Consider the following 24,425-nt stretch of genomic DNA (forward strand, 5'->3'; position numbering starts at 1 on the left):
AAGATGATTTTAGCAAACGTTACTAAAATCGATTGCTGTTTCCACACAGGACTGTTGAGATGAAGTAACTTCAGTTGGGGGAAGCAGTTGGCAGACTTTTTCTGCCTGAGGTATGACTGGCCACATTTCTAACAAGACTTTGTAATGCTGGAAGGCTGTCATTTTCCCTATGGGGACCGGTAAGCCATTTTCTTAGATTAAGCAAAAGAATAAAAGGCTTTATAAGGGCTTATAAAACTGGTAGACATTTTTCTGGGCTAAAACGATTACTTTGCTAAGCATATTTGACAGATTATAACTCTTTATAGTTATTATAATCTTGGGGATTGTTGTTAAAAAACGGCAGGCACTGTATGGACACCTTTTTCAGATGGGGGCCTTCTCTAGTCATAGGCAGAGCCTCATTTTCGCGCCACTAATGCGCAGTTGTTTCTCCAACATAGGTGTGTCCGGTCCACGGCGTCATCCTTACTTGTGGGATATTCTCTTCCCCAACAGGAAATGGCAAAGAGCCCAGCAAAGCTGGTCACATGATCCCTCCTAGGCTCCGCCTACCCCAGTCATTCTCTTTGCCGTTGTACAGGCAACATCTCCACGGAGATGGCTTAGAGTTTTTTAGTGTTTAACTGTAGTTTTTATTATTCAATCAAGAGTTTGTTATTTTAAAATAGTGCTGGTATGTACTATTTACTCAGAAACAGAAAAGAGATGAAGATTTCTGTTTGTATGAGGAAAATGATTTTAGCACCGTAACTAAAATCCATGGCTGTTCCACACAGGACTGTTGAGAGCAATTAACTTCAGTTGGGGGAACAGTGTGCAGTCTCTTGCTGCTTGAGGTATGACACATTCTAACAAGACGATGTAATGCTGGAAGCTGTCATTTTTCCCTATGGGATCCGGTAAGCCATGTTTATTACGATGGTAAATAAGGGCTTCACAAGGGCTTATTAAGATTGTAGACTTTTCTGGGCTAAATCGATTCAGTTTTAAAACATATTTAGCCTTGAGGAATCATTTTATCTGGGTATATTGATATTATAATATCGGCAGGCACTGTATTAGACACCTTATTTCTCTGGGGCTTTCCCAAAGCATAAGCAGAGCCTCATTTTCGCGCCGGTGTGGCGCACTTGTTTTTGAGAGGCATGGCATGCAGTCGCATGTGAGAGGAGCTCTGATACTTAGAAAAGACTTTCTGAAGGCGTCATTTGGTATCGTATTCCCCTTTGGGTTTGGTTGGGTCTCAGCAAAGCAGATACCAGGGACTGTAAAGGGGTTAAAGTGTTAAAACGGCTCCGGTTCCGTTATTTTAAGGGTTAAAGCTTCCAAATTTGGTGTGCAATACTTTTAAGGCTTTAAGACACTGTGATGAAAATTTGGTGAATTTTGTACAATTCCTTCATGTTTTTTCGCAATTGCAGTAATAAAGTGTGTTCAGTTTAAAATTTAAAGTGACAGTAACGGTTTTATTTTAAAACGTTTTTTGTACTTTATTATCAAGTTTATGCCTGTTTAACATGTCTGAACTACCAGATAGACTGTGTTCTGAATGTGGGGAAGCCAGAATTCCTGTTCATTTAAATAAATGTGATTTATGTGATAATGACAATGATGCCCAAGATGATTCCTCAAGTGAGGGGAGTAAGCATGGTACTGCATCATTCCCTCCTTCGTCTACACGAGTCTTGCCCACTCAGGAGGCCCCTAGTACATCTAGCGCGCCAATACTCCTTACTATGCAACAATTAACGGCTGTAATGGATAATTCTGTCAAAAACATTTTAGCCAAAATGAACCCTTGTCAGCGTAAGCGTGGCTGCTCTGTTTTAGTTACTGAAGAGCATGACGACGCTGATATTAATATCTCTGAAGGGCCCCTAACCCAATCTGAGGGGGCCAGGGAGGTTTTGTCTGAGGGAGAAATTACTGATTCAGGGAACATTTCTCAACAGGCTGAACCTGATGTAATTGCATTTAAATTTAAGTTGGAACATCTCCGCATTCTGCTTAAGGAGGTATTATCCACTCTGGATGATTGTGAAAAGTTGGTCATCCCAGAGAAACTATGTAAAATGGACAAGTTCCTAGAGGTGCCGGAGCTCCCAGAAGCTTTTCCTATACCCAAGCGGGTGGCGGACATTGTTAATAAAGAATGGGAAAGGCCCGGTATTCCTTTCGTCCCTCCCCCCATTTTTAAAAAATTGTTTCCTATGGTCGACCCCAGAAAGGACTTATGGCAGACAGTCCCCAAGGTCGAGGGAGCGGTTTCTACTTTAAACAAACGCACCACTATACCCATAGAGGATAGTTGTGCTTTCAAAGATCCTATGGATAAAAAATTAGAAGGTTTGCTTAAAAAGATGTTTGTTCAGCAGGGTTACCTTCTACAACCAATTTCATGCATTGTCCCTGTCACTACAGCCGCATGTTTCTGGTTTGATGAGCTGATAAAGGCGCTCGATAGTGATTCTCCTCCTTATGAGGAGATTATGGACAGAATCAATGCTCTCAAATTGGCTAATTCTTTCACCCTAGACGCCACTTTGCAATTGGCTAGGTTAGCGGCTAAGAATTCTGGGTTTGCTATTGTGGCGCGCAGAGCGCTTTGGTTGAAATCTTGGTCGGCTGATGCGTCTTCCAAGAACAAGCTACTAAACATTCCTTTCAAGGGGAAAACGCTGTTTGGCCCTGACTTGAAAGAGATTATCTCGGATATCACTGGGGGTAAGGGCCACGCCCTTCCTCAGGATCGGCCTTTCAAGGCGAAAAATAGACCTAATTTTCGTCCCTTTCGTAAAAACGGACCAGCCCAAAGTGCTACGTCCTCTAAGCAAGAGGGTAATACTTCTCAAGCCAAGCCAGCTTGGAGACCAATGCAAGGCTGGAACAAGGGAAAGCAGGCCAAGAAGCCTGCCACTGCTACCAAGACAGCATGAAATATTGGCCCCCGATCCGGGACCGGATCTGGTGGGGGGCAGACTCTCTCTCTTCGCTCAGGCTTGGGCAAGAGATGTTCTGGATCCTTGGGCGCTAGAAATAGTCTCCCAGGGTTATCTTCTGGAATTCAAGGGACTTCCCCCAAGGGGGAGGTTCCACAGGTCTCAGTTGTCTTCAGACCACATAAAAAGACAGGCGTTCTTACATTGTGTAGAAGACCTGTTAAAAATGGGAGTGATTCATCCTGTTCCACTAAGAGAACAAGGGATGGGGTTCTACTCCAATCTGTTCATAGTTCCCAAAAAAGAGGGAACGTTCAGACCAATCTTAGATCTCAAGATCTTAAACAAGTTTCTCAAGGTTCCATCTTTCAAGATGGAAACCATTCGAACTATTCTTCCTTCCATCCAGGAGGGTCAATTCATGACCACGGTGGATTTAAAGGATGCGTATCTACATATTCCTATCCACAAGGAACATCATCGGTTCCTAAGGTTTGCATTCCTGGACAAACATTACCAGTTCGTGGCGCTTCCTTTCGGATTAGCCACTGCTCCAAGGATTTTCACAAAGGTACTAGGGTCCCTTCTAGCGGTGCTAAGACCAAGGGGCATTGCAGTAGTACCTTACCTGGACGACATTCTGATTCAAGCGTCGTCCCTTCCTCAAGCAAAGGCTCACACGGACATTGTCCTGGCCTTTCTCAGATCTCACGGCTGGAAAGTGAACGTGGAAAAGAGTTCTCTATCCCCGTCAACAAGGGTTCCCTTCTTGGGAACAATTATAGACTCCTTAGAAATGAGGATCTTTCTAACAGAGGCCAGAAAAACAAAACTTCTAGACTCTTGTCGGATACTTCATTCCGTTCCTCTTCCTTCCATAGCTCAGTGCATGGAAGTGATCGGGTTGATGGTAGCGGCGATGGACATAGTTCCTTTTGCGCGCATTCATCTAAGACCATTACAACTGTGCATGCTCAGTCAGTGGAATGGGGACTATACAGACTTGTCTCCGAAGATACAAGTAAATCAGAGGACCAGAGACTCACTCCGTTGGTGGCTGTCCCTGGACAATCTGTCTCAAGGGATGACGTTCCGCAGACCAGAGTGGGTCATTGTCACGACCGACGCCAGTCTGATGGGCTGGGGCGCGGTCTGGGGATCCCTGAAAGCTCAGGGTCTTTGGTCTCGGGAAGAATCTCTTCTACCGATAAATATTCTGGAACTGAGAGCGATATTCACTGCTCTCAAGGCCTGGCCTCGGCTAGCGAGGACCAAGTTCATACGGTTTCAATCAGACAACATGACATCTGTTGCGTACATCAACCATCAGGGGGGAACAAGGAGTTCCCTAGCGATGGAAGAAGTGACCAAAATCATTCTATGGGCGGAGTCTCACTCCTGCCACCTGTCTGCTATCCACATCCCAGGAGTGGAAAATTGGGAAGCGGATTTTCTGAGTCGTCAGACATTGCATCCGGGGGAGTGGGAACTCCATCCGGAAATCTTTGCCCAAGTCACTCACCTGTGGGGCATTCCAGACATGGATCTGATGGCCTCTCGTCAGAACTTCAAAGTTCCTTGCTACGGGGCCAGATCCAGGGATCCCAAGGCGGCTCTAGTGGATGCACTAGTAGCACCTTGGACCTTCAAACTAGCTTATGTGTTCCCGCCATTTCCTCTCATCCCCAGGCTGGTAGCCAGGATCAATCAGGAGAGGGCGTCGGTGATCTTGATAGCTCCTGCGTGGCCACGCAGGACTTGGTATGCAGATCTGGTGAATATGTCATCGGCTCCACCTTGGAAGCTACCTTTGAGACGAGACCTTCTTGTTCAGGGTCCGTTCGATCATCCGAATCTGGTTTCACTCCAGCTGACTGCTTGGAGATTGAACGCTTGATTTTATCGAAGCGAGGATTCTCAGATTCTGTTATCGATACTCTTGTTCAGGCCAGAAAGCCTGTAACTAGAAAGATTTACCACAAAATTTGGAAAAAATATATCTGTTGGTGTGAATCTAAAGGATTCCCTTGGGACAAGGTTAAGATTCCTAGGATTCTATCCTTCCTTCAAGAAGGATTGGAAAAAGGATTATCTGCAAGTTCCCTGAAGGGACAGATTTCTGCCTTGTCGGTATTACTTCACAAAAAGCTGGCAGCTGTGCCAGATGTTCAAGCCTTTGTTCAGGCTCTGGTTAGAATCAAGCCTGTTTACAAACCTTTGACTCCTCCTTGGAGTCTCAATTTAGTTCTTTCAGTTCTTCAGGGGGTTCCGTTTGAACCCTTACATTCCGTTGATATTAAGTTATTATCTTGGAAAGTTTTGTTTTTAGTTGCGATTTCTTCTGCTAGAAGAGTCTCAGAATTATCTGCTCTGCAGTGTTCTCCTCCTTATCTGGTGTTCCATGCAGATAAGGTGGTTTTACGTACTAAACCTGGTTTTCTTCCAAAAGTTGTTTCTAACAAAAACATTAACCAGGAGATTATCGTACCTTCTCTGTGTCCAAAACCAGTTTCAAAGAAGGAACGTTTGTTGCACAATTTGGATGTTGTTCGCGCTCTAAAATTCTATTTAGATGCTACAAAGGATTTTAGACAAACATCTTCCTTGTTTGTTGTGTATTCAGGTAAAAGGAGAGGTCAAAAAGCAACTTCTACCTCTCTCTCTTTTTGGATTAAAAGCATCATCAGATTGGCTTACGAGACTGCCGGACGGCAGCCTCCCGAAAGAATCACAGCTCATTCCACTAGGGCTGTGGCTTCCACATGGGCCTTCAAGAACGAGGCTTCTGTTGATCAGATATGTAGGGCAGCGACTTGGTCTTCACTGCACACTTTTACCAAATTTTACAAGTTTGATACTTTTGCTTCTTCTGAGGCGATTTTTGGGAGAAAGGTTTTGCAAGCCGTGGTGCCTTCCATTTAGGTGACCTGATTTGCTCCCTCCCTTCATCCGTGTCCTAAAGCTTTGGTATTGGTTCCCACAAGTAAGGATGACGCCGTGGACCGGACACACCTATGTTGGAGAAAACAGAATTTATGTTTACCTGATAAATTTCTTTCTCCAACGGTGTGTCCGGTCCACGGCCCGCCCTGGTTTTTTAATCAGGTCTGATAATTTATTTTCTTTAACTACAGTCACCACGGTACCATATGGTTTCTCCTATGCAAATATTCCTCCTTAACGTCGGTCGAATGACTGGGGTAGGCGGAGCCTAGGAGGGATCATGTGACCAGCTTTGCTGGGCTCTTTGCCATTTCCTGTTGGGGAAGAGAATATCCCACAAGTAAGGATGACGCCGTGGACCGGACACACCGTTGGAGAAAGAAATTTATCAGGTAAACATAAATTCTGTTTTTTGGAAGGCAAGGCATGCAGATGCATGTGTGAGGAGCTAAGAACCACTGAAAAAGCTTATAGAAGGCGTCATTTGGTATCGTATTCCCCCCTGGGCTTGGTTGGGTCTCAGCAAAGCAGATACCTGGGACTGTATAGGGGTTAAATGTAAAAACGGCTCCGGTTCCGTTATTTTAAGGGTTAAAGCTTTCAAATTTGGTGTGCAATACTTTTAAGGCTTTAAGACACTGTGGTGAAATTTTGGTGAATTTTGAACAATTGCTTCATGCTTTTTCGCATATTCAGTAATAAAGTGTGTTCTGTTTAAAATTTAAAGTGACAGTAACGGTTTTATTTTAAAACGTTTTTTGTGCTTTGTTGAAAAGTTTAAGCCTGTTTAACATGTCTGAACCATCAGATAAGCGATGTTCTATATGTATGAAAGCCAATGTGTCTCCCCATTTAAATATATGTGATAATTGTGACATAGTGTCCAAACAAAGTAGGGACAATGATGCCACAGATAATAATAGTGCCCAAGATGATTCTTCAGATGAGGGGAGTAAGCATGGTACTGCATCACCCCCTTCTGTGTCTACACCAGTTTTGCCCACGCAAGAGGCCCCTAGTACATCTAGTGCGCCAATACTTATTACTATGCAACAATTAACGGCTGTTATGGATAATTCTATTGCAAATATTTTATCTAAAATGCCTACTTATCAAAGAAAGCGCGATTGCTCTGTTTTAAACACTGAAGAGCAAGAGGACGCTGATGATAACGTTTCTGACATACCCTCACACCAATCTGAAGGGGCCAGGAGGGAGGTTTTGTCTGAGGGAGAAATTTCAGATTCAGGAAAAATTTCTCAACAAGCTGAACCTGATGTTGTAACATTTAAATTTAAATTAGAACATCTCCGCGCACTGCTTAAGGAGGTATTATCTACTCTGGATGATTGTGACAATTTGGTCATTCCAGAGAAATTATGTAAGATGGACAAGTTCCTAGAGGTTCCGATGCCCCCCGATGTTTTTCCTATACCCAAGCGGGTGGCGGACATAGTAAATAAGGAATGGGAAAGGCCCGGCATACCTTTTGTTCCTCCCCCTATATTTAAGAAATTATTTCCTATAGTCGACCCCAGAAAGGACTTATGGCAGACAGTCCCTAAGGTCGAGGGGGCGGTCTCTACTCTAAACAAACGCACTACTATTCCCATAGAAGATAGTTGTGCTTTCAAAGATCCTATGGATAAAAAATTAGAGGGTTTGCTTAAAAAGATGTTTGTTCAGCAAGGTTACCTTCTACAACCAATTTCATGCATTGTTCCTGTCACTACGGCAGCGTGTTTCTGGTTCGAAGAACTAGAAAAGTCGCTCAATAAAGAATCTTCGTATGAGGAGGTTATGGACAGAGTTCAAGCACTTAAATTGGCTAACTCTTTTATTCTAGATGCCGCTTTGCAGTTAGCTAGATTAGCGGCGAAAAATTCAGGGTTTGCTATCGTGGCGCGCAGAGCGCTCTGGCTAAAGTCTTGGTCAGCGGATGTGTCTTCCAAGACAAAATTGCTTAACATCCCTTTCAAGGGCAAAACACTGTTTGGTCCTGATTTGAAAGAGATTATTTCAGACATCACCGGGGGAAAGGGCCACGCCCTTCCTCAGGATAGGTCTTTTAAGGCTAGAAATAAGCCTAATTTTCGTCCCTTTCGCAGAAACGGACCAACCTCTACTTCTACATCCTCTAACCAAGAGGGTAATACTTCTCAACCCAAACCAGCCTGGAGACCGATGCAAGGCTGGAACAAGGGTAAGCAGGCCAAGAAGCCTGCCACTGCTACCAAAACAGCATGAAGGGATGGCCCCCGATCCGGGACCGGATCTGGTGGGGGGCAGACTTTCTCTCTTTGCTCAGGCCTGGGCAAGAGATGTTCAGGATCCTTGGGCACTAGAAATAGTTTCTCAAGGTTATCTCCTGGAATTCAAGGATCTACCCCCAAGGGGAAGGTTCCACAGGTCTCAATTATCTTCAAACCAAATAAAAAGACAGGCATTCTTACATTGTGTAGAAGACCTGTTAAAGATGGGAGTAATTCATCCAGTTCCAATAGGAGAAGAAGGGATGGGGTTTTACTCCAACCTGTTCATAGTTCCCAAAAAAGAGGGAACATTCAGACCAATTCTAGATCTCAAAATCCTAAACAAATTTCTCAGGGTTCCATCGTTCAAAATGGAAACCATTCGAACGATCCTTCCTACCATCCAGGAAGGTCAATTTATGACCACGGTGGATTTAAAGGATGCGTACCTACATATTCCTATCCACAAGGAACATCATCAGTTCCTAAGGTTCGCTTTTCTGGACAAGCATTACCAGTTTGTGGCACTTCCATTCGGATTAGCCACTGCTCCGAGAATTTTCACAAAGGTACTAGGGTCCCTTCTAGCGGTTCTAAGACCAAGGGGCATTGCAGTAGTACCGTACTTGGACGACATCCTGATTCAAGCGTCGTCTCTGTCAAAAGCAAAGGCTCATACGGACATCGTCCTAGCCTTTCTCAGATCTCACGGATGGAAAGTGAACATAGAAAAAAGTTCTCTTTCCCCGTCAACAAGAGTTCCCTTCTTGGGAACAATAATAGACTCCTTAGAAATGAGGATTTTTCTGACAGAGGTCAGAAAATCAAAACTTCTAAGCTCTTGTCAAGTTCTTCATTCTGTTCTTCGTCCTTCCATAGCGCAGTGCATGGAAGTAATAGGATTGATGGTTGCAGCAATGGACATAGTTCCTTTTGCACGAATTCATCTAAGACCATTACAACTGTGCATGCTCAAACAGTGGAATGGGGATTATACAGACTTGTCTCCGACGATTCAAGTAGATCAAAGGACCAGAGATTCACTCCGTTGGTGGCTAATCCTGTCACAGGGAATGAGCTTCCGCAGACCAGAGTGGGTCATTGTCACGACCGACGCCAGTCTAGTGGGCTGGGGCGCGGTCTGGGAACCCCTGAAAGCTCAGGGTCTATGGTCTCTGGAAGAATCTCTTCTCCCGATAAACATTCTGGAACTGAGAGCGATATTCAATGCTCTCAAAGCTTGGCCTCATCTAGCAAAGGCCAAATTCATAAGGTTTCAATCAGACAACATGACGACAGTTGCATATATCAACCATCAGGGGGGAACAAGGAGTTCCCTGGCGATGGAGGAAGTGACCAAGATAATTCAATGGGCGGAGGATCACTCCTGCCACTTGTCTGCAATCCACATCCCAGGAGTGGAAAATTGGGAAGCGGATTTTCTGAGTCGTCAGACATTCCATCCGGGGGAGTGGGAACTCCACCCGGAAATCTTTGCCCAAATAACTCAATTATGGGGCATTCCAGACATGGATCTGATGGCCTCTCGTCAGAACTTCAAGGTTCCTTGTTACGGGTCCAGATCCAGGGATCCCAAGGCGACTATAGTAGATGCACTAGTAGCACCTTGGACCTTCAACCTAGCTTATGTATTCCCACCGTTTCCTCTCATTCCCAGGCTGGTAGCCAGGATCAACCAGGAGAGGGCTTCGGTGATCCTGATAGCTCCTGCGTGGCCACGCAGGACTTGGTATGCAGACCTGGTGAATATGTCATCGGCTCCACCATGGAAGCTACCTTTGAGACAGGACCTTCTTGTTCAAGGTCCATTCGAACATCCGAATCTGGTTTCTCTCCAACTGACTGCTTGGAGATTGAACGCTTGATTTTATCAAAGCGTGGGTTTTCAGATTCTGTAATAGATACTCTGATTCAGGCTAGAAAACCTGTAACTAGAAAAATTTACCATAAGATATGGAAAAAATATATCTGTTGGTGTGAATCTAAAGGATTCCCATGGAACAAGATAAAAATTCCTAGGATTTTATCCTTTCTACAAGAAGGTTTGGAGAAGGGATTTATCTGCAAGTTCTCTGAAGGGACAGATTTCTGCGTTATCTGTTTTACTTCACAAAAGGCTGGCAGCTGTGCCAGACGTTCAAGCGTTTGTCCAGGCTCTGGTTAGAATCAAGCCTGTTTACAGACCTTTGACTCCTCCCTGGAGTCTTAATCTAGTTCTTTCAGTTCTTCAAGGGGTTCCGTTTGAACCCTTACATTCCGTAGATATTAAGTTATTATCTTGGAAAGTTTTGTTTTTGGTTGCAATTTCTTCTGCTAGAAGAGTTTCTGAGTTATCTGCTCTGCAGTGTTCTCCGCCCTATCTGGTGTTCCATGCAGATAAGGTGGTTTTGCGTACTAAGCCTGGTTTTCTTCCTAAGGTTGTTTCTAACAAAAATATTAACCAGGAGATAGTTGTACCTTCTTTGTGTCAGAATCCAGTTTCAAAGAAGGAACGTTTGTTACACAATTTGGACGTAGTCCGTGCTCTAAAATTCTATTTAGAGACCACTAAAGATTTCAGACAAACTTCTTCTTTGTTTGTTGTTTATTCTGGTAAAAGGAGAGGTCAAAAAGCAACTTCTACCTCTCTTTCTTTTTGGCTTAAAAGCATTATCCGTTTGGCTTATGAGACTGCCGGACGGCAGCCTCCTGAAAGAATCACAGCTCACTCCACTAGGGCTGTGGCTTCCACATGGGCCTTCAAGAACGAGGCTTCTGTTGACCAGATATGTAAGGCAGCGACTTGGTCTTCACTGCACACTTTTGCCAAATTTTACAAATTTGATACTTTTGCTTCTTCAGAGGCTATTTTTGTGAGAAAGGTTTTGCAAGCTGTGGTGCCTTCCATTTAGGTGACCTGATTTGCTCCCTCCCTTCATCCGTGTCCTAAAGCTTTGGTATTGGTTCCCACAAGTAAGGATGACGCCGTGGACCGGACACACCTATGTTGGAGAAAACAGAATTTATGCTTACCTGATAAATTACTTTCTCCAACGGTGTGTCCGGTCCACGGCCCGCCCTGGTTTTTTTAATCAGGTCTGATGAATTATTTTCTCTAACTACAGTCACCACGGTATCATGTGATTTCTCCTATGCATATTTCCTCCTGTACGTCAGTCGAATGACTGGGGTAGGCGGAGCCTAGGAGGGATCATATGACCAGCTTTGCTGGGCTCTTTGCCATTTCCTGTTGGGGAAGAGAATATCCCACAAGTAAGGATGACGCCGTGGACCGGACACACCGTTGGAGAAAGTAATTTATCAGGTAAGCATAAATTCTGTTTTCTACTCTTTCCAAGTGTACTACTATTCCTATGAAAGATAGTAATTCTTTTAAGGATCCTTAAGATAGGAAGATTGAATCTTATCTAAGGAAAGCTTATTTACATTCTGGCTATATTCTCAGGCCTGCCATTTCTATGACTGATGTTGCAGCTGCATCAACTTTTTGGTTGGATAGCCTAGCAAATCAGGAAACAGATTCTGATTTTCCTAGCATTGTTCGTTTGCTTCAACATGCTAATCATTTTATCTGTGATGCTATTTTTTATATCATCAAGATTGATGTTAAATCTATGTCTTTAGCTATTCTTGTTAGTAGAGCTTTATGGCTTAAATCATGGAATGCTGGTATCTAAATCTAGATTACTATCTCTCTCTTTCCAGGGTAGTAGTTTATTTGGTTCTCATTTGGATTCTATTATTTCCACTATCACTGGGGGGGAGGGAGTTTTTTTGCCCCAAGATAAGAAGTCTAAAGGTAAATTTAAAGCTTCTAATCGGTTTCGTTCCTTTCGTCAGAATAGAGAACAGAAAACCACTCCTTCCCCAAATGACTCTGGTTCCAATTGGAAGCCATCTTCAAGTTGGAATAAATCCAAGCCTTATAAAAAGCCAAAGCCAGCCCCCAAGACTGCATGAAGGTACGGCCCTCAATCCAGTTCAAATGGTGGGGGGCAGATTGAAATTATTTCAAAGCATTTGGGCAGATTTTGTTCAGAATCAGTGGATTCAGAGCATTGTCTTTCAGGGGTATTGAATAGGTTTCAGAATAAGACCTCCTGTGAGAAGATTCTTTCTCTCTCATATTCCAATATATCCTGTGAAAGCTCAGGCTTTTCTGAAATGTGTTTCAGATCTGGAGCTTTCAGGGCTGATTATACCAGTTCCGCTTCAGGAACTGGGTCTGGGCTTTTATTCAAATCTATTCATTGTCCCAAAGAAAGAAAATTAATTCAGACCAGTTCTGGATCTGAAGTTTTTGAATCATTTTGTAAGGGTCCCAGCTTTCAAGATGGTGACTATTAGAACTATTCTGCCTTTTGTTCAGCAAGGTCATTACATGTCCGCAATAGACTTACAGGACGCTTATCTTCACATTCCGATTCATCAAGATCACTATCGGTTTCAGAGATTCTGTTTTCTCGACAAGCATTACCAATTTGTCGCTCTTCCATTTGGCCTAGTGACGGCTCCAAGAGTCTTTTCGAAGGTTCTCGATGCCCTTCTATCTGTAATCAGAGAGCAGGGTATTGCGGTGTTTCCTTATTTGGACGATATCTTGGTACTAAATCAATCTTTTCATTTAGCAGAATCTCACACAAATCAACTAGTGCTGTTTCTTCAAAGTCATGGTTGGAGGATCAATTTACCAAAGAGTTTCTTGATTCCTCAGACAAGGGTCACCTTTTTAGGTTTCCAAATAGATTCAGTGTCCATGACTCTGTCTTTAACAGACAAGAGACGAATGAAATTGGTTTCAGCCTGTCGAAACCTTCAGTCTCGATCATTCCCTTCACTGGCTATGTGCATGGAAGTTTTAGGTCTCATGACTGCAGCATCAAACGCGATCCCCTTTGCTCATTTTCATATGAGACCTCTGCAGCTTTGTATGCTGAATCAATGGTGCAGGGATTATACTCGGATTTCACAATTGATATACTTAAATCCTAACATTCAACTCTCTCTGTCCTGGTGGTTGGACCATCTTCGGATTATTCAAAGGACCTCTTTTGTTCGTCCTTCCTGGACTATGATCTCGACAGATGCAAGTCTCACAGGTTGGGGAGCTGTCTGGGGGTCTCTGAACAGTGCAAGGGTTTGGAAACTTTAAGAGGCGAGGTTACCAATCAATATTTTAGAACTCCGTGCTATCTTCAGAGCTCTTCAGGCTTGGCTCTATTAAAGAGAGAACTTTTCATTCGTTTTCAGACAGACAATATCACAACTGTGGCATATGTCAATCATCAGAGAGGTCCTTTAGCAATGAAAGAAGTATCACGGATACTTTTTTGGGCGGAATACAACTCTTGTCTAATTTCTGCGATTCATATCCCAGGTGTAGACAATTGGGAAGTGGATTATCAAAGCCGTCAGACATCTGGGGGAGTGGTCTCTCCATCCAGATCTGTTTTTTCAGATTTTACAGATGTGGGGTCTGCCAGAATTAGATCTGATGGCTTCCTATCTAAACAGGAAACTTCCCATATACCTTTCCAGATCCAGGGATCCTCAGGCGGAGATGGTGGATGCGTTAGCAGTTCCTTGGTCTTACCAACTTGATTATATTTTTCTGCCTCTAGTTGTTCTTCCAAGGGTGATCTCCAAGATCATAATGGAACAATCGCATGTGTTTCTGATAGCACCAGCATGGCCTCACAGGTTTCAGTATGCGGATCTTGTTCGGATGTCCAGTTGCCAACCTTGGTCACTTCCTTTAAGGCCAGACCTTCTGTATCAAGGACCGTTTTTCCATCGGGATCTCAAATCACTGAATTTGAAAGTGTGGAAATTGAACGTTTAGTGCTTACTCATAGGGGTTTCTCTGACTCGGTAATTAATACTATGTTGCAGGCTCGTAAATCTGTTTCTAGGAAGATTTATTATCGGGTTTGGAAATACTATATTTCATGGTGTTCTTTTCATAAATTCTCTTGGCATTCTTTTAGAATTCCTAGAAATTTACAGTTTCTTCAGGATGGTTTGGATAAGGGTTCGTCTGCAATTACTTTGAAGGGACAAATCTCTGCTCTTTCTGTTTTATTTCATAGACAGATTGCTATACTTCCTGATATTCACTATTTGGTTCAGGCTTTGGTCCGTATCAAGCCTGTTATTAAGTCTATCCTCCTCCATGGAGTCTTAATTTGGTTTTACAGGCTCCTCCTTTTGAGCCTGTGCATTCTTTGGATATTAAATTGCTTTCTTGGAAAGTATTATTCCTTTTGGCTATCTCTTCTGCTAGAAGAGTTTCTGAATTGTCTGCTCTCTCTTGTGAGTCTCCTTTTCTGATTTTACATCAGGATAAAGCTGTTTTGCGGACTTTGTTTAAATTTCTTCCTAAGGTTGTGAATTCTAACATTAGTAGGGAAATTGTTGTTCCTTCCTTGTGTCCGAATCCTACGAATTCGCTTGAAAAATTGTTGCACTCTTTGGATGTGGTAAGGGCTTTGAAATACTATGTTGAAGCTACTAAGGATTTCAGGAAGACTTCTAGTCTATTTGTTGTCTTTTCTGGTTCTAGGAAAGGTCAGAAAGCCTCTGCCATTTATTTGGCATCTTGGTTAAAGCTTTTGATTCACAAGGCTTATTTGGATGCGGGACAGTCTCCGCCTAAGCGAATTACAGCTCATTCTACTAGATCAGTTGCCACTTCTTGGGCTTTTAAGAATGAAGCTTCAGTTGATCAGATTTGCAAAGCAGCAACTTGGTCTTCTTTGAATACATTTACTCAATTTTACCATTTTGATGTATTTGCTTCTTCTGAAGCAGTCTTTGGTAGAAAAGTTATTCAGGCAGCTGTCTCAGTTTGATTTTTCTGTTTTTAGGAAGAACTTATTTTTTGGATTTAATTTCTCAACGGAAATAGCTGTTTTAATTTGATCCCCCCTCCCTCCCTAGTGACTCTTCTGTGGACTTTCACATCTTGGGTATTTTATCCCATACGTCACTAGCTCATGGACTCTTGCCATTTACATGAAAGAAAACATAATTTATGTAAGAACTTACCTGATAAATTAATTTCTTTCATAATGGCAAAAGTCCATGAGGCCCACCCTGTTAATGGTGGTTATATTTTTTTGTATAAAATCACAATATTATTTTCCAGTACCTCCTTTTTTGTATGCTTTTTTTCTCCTTTTTACATCTCACTTCTTGGCTCTACGTTAACTGAAGTATGTGTGTGGTGGGAGGTGCATTTATAGGCATTTTGAGGTTTGAAAAACTTTGCCCCCTCCTGGTAGGAATGTATCTCACATACGTCACTAGCTCATGGACTCTTGCTATTATGAAAGAAAGTAATTTATCAGGTAAGTTCTTACATAAATTGTTTTTTTCCTGCTCCTCTTTTTTATGCTTTTGCTCCTTAAACACCTCACCAACTTGGCTATACATTAAACTGAGGTATGTGTGAGGTGGGAGGGGTGTTTATAGGCATTTGAGGTTTGGAAAACGTTGCCGCCTCCTGGTAGGAATGTTTATCCCATCAGTAACAGCTCGTGGACTCTCGTCACCATGAAATAAATTAATTTATCAGGTAAGTTCTTACATAAATTGTTTTTTTTTCATTTTACTTATGTTATCAAATGTGCTTCATTCTCTTGATATCCTTTAGATAAGGAGCTGCAATGCACTACTGGGAGCTGACTAAACACAGTGGAGCCAATGTCAAGAGGCACATCTGTGCAGCCACCAATCAACAGCTAGCTTCCATTAGTGCCAATCAACAGCTAGCTTCCATTAGTGCCAATCAACAGCTAGCTTTAACAAAGGATACGAAGAGAATGAAGCAAATTAGATAACAGAAGTAATCTGGAAAGTTGTTTAAAATGGCATGATGTATCTGAATCCTTAGTTAAATTTCAACTATACTGCCCCTTTAAGAAATACATACGTCTAGTGAGAGTGGAGGTTTAGAAATAGATTCTTATGTTTAATTAAAATGAAACAAGTTATATTCACTTGTATAATATGTAAGACATATGTACATAATAAAAAGGCACCCCTTGAACTGTTTATTTGTATTTTAGACACTTTAAAAAAAAAAAAGCATTTTGCTCATGTTATCATACTTTTTGCTATTTTAAATTTCTAATAGCAAATAACTTTTAGCAAGATTAACACAATAAGAAACTGTTTGAAGGTATTCATACTATTCAGGGAAAATATTTTTTAAGAACATTAACATTTGTCGTTGAAGACAATAATTTTGTTGTAATTTTTAGTTTTGTTTTCGGAAATTAATTCAGCCATTAGAAAATGACATTCCCAGGACCTAAACACCTTGCAAGTCTCAAGCAATACGAGGCTGGTGATTATCAATGTCATGCTACTGCTGCTCCTGATTGGCTGCTTGAGCAGAATTTTACCTCTGTGTTTAACCCTTGCTAAGGGTTGAGTCACTACTACAAAAAATGCATTATAGCATGTCATTTACAAATTAGAGCATGCCATTTTCACTTTAGAATATCCCTTTAAATGTAGTTTTTGAGATGTATAGATATCCAAGAACCAGGTGTTACCAATGTAAATGAATAAAATTCAAAGGGGATGCTGCTTAGGATTCTCTAAAAAAAAATGTTTTTCCTCTGTAGCTTAGTGTTCGGCAGTCATCTTGACATCCATTCAGGGGGAATTGATCTGTCGTTTCCTCATCATGAAAATGAAATTGCTCAATGTGAGGCGTATCATCAGTGTAAACAGTGGGGGAATTATTTTCTTCATACAGGTGAGTTTGCCACCTTAACATTATATTACTCACAATAAATGTTTGTTTTTTTACTTAGACTTTTAAAACACATTTAAAATACACTTTACACTGTTGGAGGGGTTATTATGTTAGAATAGAGCAGGGTTCTTCAAACTACGGGTCAGGACCCATTACTGGGTTGCAATACCATTTTACTGGGTCACGACTTATGTGTGTTCTAGGAGAGTGTGTGGTGTGCGTGTTGTAGGAAAATGTGTGTTAAATGAGTGTGTGTGGTATGGGAGTGTGCAATGTGTGTGTTGTATGAGAGTTTATGTGCGGTGTGTGTGTGTTGTATGTTGTATGAGTGTGTGTTATGAGAGTGTACGGTGTGTGTGTTGTATTAGAGTTTATGTGCGGTGTGTGTATGTTGTATGAGTGTGTGTTATGAGAGTGTATGGTGTGTGTGTTGTATTAGAGTTTATGTGCAGTGTGTGTATGTTGTATGAGTGTGTGTTATGAGAGTGTACGGTGTGTGTGTTGTATTAGAGTTTATGTGCGGTGTGTGTATGTTGTATGAGTGTGTGTTATGAGAGTGTACGGTGTGTGTGTGTGTCGTATGAGAGTTTGCGTGCGTTGTGTGTGTGTTGTATGAGAGTTTGGGTGTGGTGTGTGTAGTATGAGAGTGTGTGTGTGGTATCAGCGTTTGTGTGCGGTGTGTGTGTGTTGTATGAGAGTTTGGGTGCAGTGTGTGTTGTATGAGTGTGTGTGTAGTATATGAGTGTGTGTGTGGTATCAGTGTTTGTGTGCGGTGTGTGTGTTGTATGAGAGTTTGTGTGTGATATTACCTTTTATAACACTTTCAAGTTTGACTATATTGAGGAATAAAGTATGCAAACATTTTAGTCACTTTTCTAAAACTGCAGCTATCTTAGAAATTTTCAGACCAAGCATAAAAAAGGGTCGCAAATGTATGTGGTATCATTGCACTGGGTCTTGTTTTTTTTTTCCAAGGACCCTGAACTAGAGAGTGAAGGGGATGTTTTTTTGAAGCAGGAAAGGGATTTGGAAGTGTTTGTTGTCTAAAGGCCTATAAATTGCAATAAGGAAATACAGAATATGACTGTACTTGTGCTTTGCTGGATAAGTATATTTCTCCAACATTGGTGTGTCCGGTCCACGGCGTCATCCTTACTTGTGGGATATTCTCTTCCCCAACAGGAAATGGCAAAGAGTCCCAGCAAAGCTGGTCACATGATCCCTCCTAGGCTCCGCCCACCCCAGTCATTCTCTTTGCCGTTGCACAGGCAACATCTCCACGGAGATGGTTAAGAGTTTTTTGGTGTTTAAATGTAGTTTTATTCTTCTATCAAGTGTTTGTTATTTTAAAATAGTGCTGGTATGTACTATTTACTCTGAAACAGAAAAGGATGAAGATTTCTGTTTGTAAGAGGAAGATGATTTTAGCACAGTAACTAAAATCGATTGCTGTTTCCACACAGGACTGTTGAGATGAAGTAACTTCAGTTGGGGGAAACAGTTAGCAGTCTTTTCTGCTTAAGGTATGACTAGCCATATTTCTAACAAGACCATGTAATGCTGGAAGGCTGTCATTTCCCCTCATGGGGACCGGTAAGCCATTTTCTTAGTTAAACATAAAAGAATAAAGGGCTTCAAAAAGGGCTTAAAAACTGGTAGACATTTTTCTGGGCTAAAACAATTGCTTTACTAGGCATATTATGCAGATTCTAACTAATTATTGGTATTATAATCTTGGGGAATGTTTAGAAAAACGGCAGGCACTGTGTTGGACACCTTTTTCAGATGGGGGCCTTTCTAGTTATAGACAGAGCCTCATTCTGGGACTGTATAGGGGTTAAATGTAAAAACGGCTCCGGTTCCATTAATTTAAGGGTTAAAGCTCTGAAATTTGGTGTGCAATACTTTTAATGCTTTAAGACACTGTGGTGAAATTTTGGTGAATTTTGAACAATTCCTTCATACTTTTTCACATATTCAGTAATAAAGTGTTTTCAGTTTGAAATTTAAAGTGACAGTAACGGTTTTATTTTAAAACGTTTTTTGTGCTTTGTTGACAAGTTTAAGCCTGTTTAACATGTCTGTACCATCAGATAAGCTATGTTCTATATGTATGAAAGCCAATGTGTCTCCCCATTTAAATTTATGTGATAATTGTGCCATAGTGTCCAAACAAAGTAAGGACAGTAATGCAACAGATAATGATATTGCCCAAGATGATTCCTCAAATGAGGGGAGTAAACATGATACTACATCATCCCCTACTGTGTCTACACCAGTTATGCCCACACAGGAGGCCCCTAGTACATCTAGTGCGCCAATACTTATTACCATGCAACAATTAACGGCTGTAATGGATAACTCCATAGCAAATCTTTTATCCAAAATGCCTACTTATCAGAGAAAGCGCGATTGCTCTGTTTTAAACACTGAAGAGCAAGAGGACGCTGATGATAACTGTTCTGACATACCCTCACACCAATCTCAAGGGGCCATGAGGGAGGTTTTGTCTGATGGAGAAATTTCAGATTCAGGAAAAATTTCTCATCAAGCTGAACCTGATGTTGTGACATTTAAATTTAAATTAGAACATCTCCGCGCACTGCTTAAGGAGGTGTTATCTACTCTGGATGATTGTGACAATTTGGTCATTCCAGAGAAATTATGTAAGATGGACAAGTTCCTAGAGGTTCCGGTGCCCCCCGACGCTTTTCCTATACCCAAGCGGGTGGCGGACATAGTAAATAAAGAGTGGGAAAGGCCCGGCATACCTTTTGTTCCCCCCCCCCTATATTTAAGAAATTATTTCCTATAGTCGACCCCAGAAAGGACTTATGGCAGACAGTCCCCAAGGTCGAGGGGGCGGTTTCTACTCTAAACAAACGCACTACTATTCCTATTGAAGATAGTTGTGCTTTCAAAGATCCTATGGATAAGAAATTAGAGGGTTTGCTTAAAAAGATTTTTGTACAGCAAGGTTACCTTCTACAACCAATTTCATGCATTGTTCCTGTCACTACGGCAGCGTGTTTCTGGTTCGAGGAACTAGAAAAATCGCTCAGTAAAGAATCTTCGTATGAGGAGGTTATGGACAGAGTTCAAGCACTTAAATTGACTAACTCTTTTGTTTTAGATGCCGCTTTGCAATTAGCTAGATTAGCGGCGAAAAATTCAGGGTTTGCTGTCGTGGCGCGCAGAGTGCTTTGGCTAAAGTCTTGGTCAGCGGATGTGTCTTCCAAGATAAAATTGCTTAACATTCCTTTCAAAGGTAAAACATTATTTGGACCTGATTTGAAAGAGATTATTTCAGACATCACTGGGGGAAAGGGCCACGCCCTCCCACAGGATAGGTCTTTTAAGGCTAATAATAAGCCTAATTTTCGTCCCTTTCGCAGAAACGGACCAGTCTCTAATTCTGTATCCTCTAAGCAAGAGGGTAATACTTCACAACCCAAACCAGCCTGGAAACCAATGCAAGGCTGGAACAAGGGTAAGCAGGCCAAGAAGCCTACCACTGCTACCAAAACAGCATGAAGGGATAGCCCCCGATCCGGGACCGGATCTAGTGGGGGGCAGACTTTCTCTCTTTGCTCAGGCTTGGGCAAGAGATGTTCAGGATCCTTGGGCGCTAGAAATAGTTTCTCAAGGTTATCTCCTGGAATTCAAGGAACTACCCCCAAGGGGAAGGTTCCACAGGTCTCAATTATCTTCAAACCAAATAAAGAGACAGGCATTCTTACATTGTGTAGAAGACCTGTTAAAGATGGGAGTGATACATCCAGTTCCAATAAGAGAACAAGGAATGTGATTTTATTCCAATCTGTTCATAGTTCCCAAAAAAGAGGGAACATACAGACCAATTTTGGATCTAAAGATCCTAAACAAATTTCTCAGGGTACCATCGTTCAAAATGGAAACTATTCGAACGATCCTACCTACTATCCAGGAAAATCAATTTATGACTACCGTGGATTTAAAGGATGCGTACCTACATATTCCTATCCACAAGGAACATCATCAGTTCCAAAGGTTCGCTTTTCTGGACAAGCATTACCAGTTTGTGGCACTTCCATTTGGATTAGCCACTGCTCCAAGGATTTTCACAAAGGTACTAGGGTCCCTTCTAGCGGTTCTAAGACCAAGGGGCATTGCAGTAGTACCTTACTTGGACGACATCCTGATTCAAGCGTCGTCCCTGTCAAAAGCAAAGGCTCATACGGACATCGTCCTAGCCTTTCTCAGATCTCACGGATGGAAGGTGAACAAAGAAAAAAGTTCTCTGTCCCCGTCAACAAGAGTTCCCTTCTTGGGAACAATAATAGATTCCTTAGAAATGAGGATTTTTCTGACAGAGGTCAGAAAATCAAAACTTCTAAGCTCTTGTCAAGTACTTCATTCTGTTCCTCGTCCTTCCATAGCACAGTGCATGGAAGTAATAGGATTGATGGTTGCAACAATGGACATAGTTCCTTTTGCACGAATTCATCTAAGACCATTACAACTGTGCATGCTCAGACAGTGGAATGGGGATTATACAGACTTGTCTCAGACGATTCAAGTAGATCAAAAGACCAGAGATTCACTCCGTTGGTGGCTGACCCTGGACAATCTGTCACAGGGAATGAGCTTCCGCAGACCAGAGTGGGTCATTGTCACGACCGACGCCAGCCTAGTGGGCTGGGGCGCGGTCTGGGAATCCCTGAAAGCTCAGGGTCTATGGTCTCGGGAAGAGTCTCTTCTCCCGATAAACATTCTGGAACTGAGAGCGATATTCAATGCTCTCAGAGCTTGGCCTCAACTAGCAAAGGCCAAATTCATAAGGTTTCAGTCAGACAACATGACGACCGTTGCATATATCAATCATCAGGGGGGAACAAGGACTTCCCTGGCGATGAAAGAAGTGACCAAGATAATTCAATGGGCGGAGGATCACTCCTGCCACTTGTCTGCGATCCACATCCCAGGAGTGGAAAATTGGGAAGCGGATTTTCTGAGTCGTCAGACATTCCATCCGGGGGAGTGGGAACTCCATCCGGAAATCTTTGCCCAAATAACTCAATTATGGGGCATTCCAGACATGGATCTGATGGCGTCTCGTCAGAACTTCAAGGTTCCTTGCTACGGGTCCAGATCCAGGGATCCCAAGGCGACCCTAGTAGATGCACTAGTAGCACCTTGGACCTTCAACCTAGCTTATGTATTCCCACCGTTTCCTCTCATCCCCAGGCTGGTAGCCAGGATCAATCAGGAGAGGGCCTCGGTGTTCTTGATAGCTCCTGCGTGGCCACGCAGGACTTGGTATGCAGACCTGGTGAATATGTCATCGGCTCCACCATGGAAGATACCTTTGAGACAGGACCTTCTTGTTCAGGGTCCATTCGAACATCCGAATCTGGTTTCCCTCCAACTGACGGCTTGGAGATTGAACGCTTGATTTTATCAAAGCGTGGGTTTTCAGATTCTGTAATAGATACTCTGATTCAGGCTAGAAAGCCTGTAACTAGAAAAATTTACCATAAAATATGGAAAAAATATATCTGTTGGTGTGAATCTAAAGGATTCCCATGGAACAAGATAAAAATTCCTAAGATTCTATCCTTTCTACAAGAAGGTTTGGAGAAAGGATTATCTGCAAGTTCTCTGAAGGGACAGATCTCTGCTTTATCTGTTTTACTTCACAAAAGACTGGCAGCTGTGCCAGATGTTCAAGCATTTGTTCAGGCTCTGGTTAGGATCAAGCCTGTTTACAGACCTTTGACTCCTCCCTGGAGTCTAAATCTAGTTCTTTCAGATCTTCAAGGGGTTCCGTTTGAACCCTTACATTCCGTAGATATTAAGTTATTATCTTGGAAAGTTTTGTTTTTGGTTGCAATTTCTTCTGCTAGAAGAGTTTCAGAGTTATCTGCTCTGCAGTGTTCTCCGCCCTATCTGGTGTTCCATGCAGATAAGGTGGTTTTGCGTACTAAGCCTGGTTTTCTTCCGAAAGTTGTTTCCAACAAAAATATTAACCAGGAGATAGTTGTACCTTCTTTGTGTCCGAATCCAGTTTCAAAGAAGGAACGTTTGTTACACAATTTGGACGTAGTCCGTGCTCTAAAATTCTATTTAGAGGCTACTAAAGATTTCAGACAAACATCTTCCTTGTTTGCTGTTTATTCTGGTAAAAGGAGAGGTCAAAAAGCGACTTCTACCTCTTTCCTTTTGGCTTAAAAGCATTATCCGATTGGCTTATGAGACTGCCGGACGGCAGCCTCCTGAAAGAATCACAGCTCACTCCACTAGGGCTGTGGCTTCCACATGGGCCTTCAAGAACGAGGCTTCTGTTGACCAGATATGTAAGGCAGCGACTTGGTCTTCACTGCACACTTTTGCCAAATTTTATAAATTTGATACTTTTGCTTCTTCGGAGGCTATTTTTGGGAGAAAGGTTTTGCAAGCCGTGGTGCCTTCCATTTAGGTGACCTGATTTGCTCCCTCCCTTCATCCGTGTCCTAAAGCTTTGGTATTGGTTCCCACAAGTAAGGATGACGCCGTGGACCGGACACACCAATGTTGGAGAAAACAGAATTTATGCTTACCTGATAAATTACTTTCTCCAACGGTGTGTCCGGTCCACGGCCCGCCCTGGTTTTTTAATCAGGTCTGATGAATTATTTTCTCTAACTACAGTCACCACGGTATCATATGGTTTTTCCTATATATATTTCCTCCTGTCCGTCGGTCGAATGACTGGGGTGGGCGGAGCTTAGGAGGGATCATGTGACCAGCTTTGCTGGGACTCTTTGCCATTTCCTGTTGGGGAAGAGAATATCCCACAAGTAAGGATGACGCCGTGGACCGGACACACCGTTGGAGAAAGTAATTTATCATGTAAGCATAAATTCTGTTTTATGCTCTTGAACTGACTTTAACTGTGTCTTTAACTTCTTTGCAGGGGTTAAACACATAGGTTTGGGCAAACAGTTTGTTTTTGGAATTCTGGGGTAGAAAATCCCAGAAAAATCTCATATCTTGATAATATTAATATATCCACATTTATTGTTTTTTTCATTATATAATTACTGATATCCATATCCTATGTTGGTTGGTTGTGAGTTATAAATTTTAGAGACCATATGTCAGATGTTGCTCAGGTAATATAAAGGGACACCAAATATATCAGAGTCATTTTTAATAATTTCTGTTTATTAAGTTATGCAGCATTTTAAGTGCTGGCTCATAGCCTTTAAAGAGATATTACAGCACATTCAGATCTACATATGGTACTTAATGATATGATGTTTAATGCATTAAAGAGACAGTACACACCTTGACATTCTGTATAAAATGTTTAGTTATGCATAATGAAACTACTTTGTATTATAAGTTCATTATTTATTTTGCCCCTTTTTCATGTGATTTAGCTCTGAAAATTGGGAACTTTGAATGCACACTGCTGACTCCTCAAGGCTAACTCTGCTATAAATCTGTCCCTAATTGACTTTATCAGATAATAATTGC

At 42.1% G+C, this 24,425-nt stretch overlaps 1 protein-coding gene across 1 annotated transcript in view; it reads left to right on the top strand.

Annotated features, from left to right (window-relative positions):
• Positions 1 to 24,425, top strand: part of CARS2 (cysteinyl-tRNA synthetase 2, mitochondrial) — a gene marked incomplete in the record, with an annotated part of 379,651 nt that overhangs the window by 155,532 nt on the left and 199,694 nt on the right. The window contains 1 exon segment of the mRNA XM_053707781.1: positions 16,792 to 16,925. Coding sequence (XP_053563756.1) covers positions 16,792 to 16,925 — 134 coding nt within the window.

This window comes from Bombina bombina, chromosome 3 (assembly GCF_027579735.1).
Source record: "Bombina bombina isolate aBomBom1 chromosome 3, aBomBom1.pri, whole genome shotgun sequence".
Classification (NCBI taxonomy): domain Eukaryota; kingdom Metazoa; phylum Chordata; class Amphibia; order Anura; family Bombinatoridae; genus Bombina; species Bombina bombina.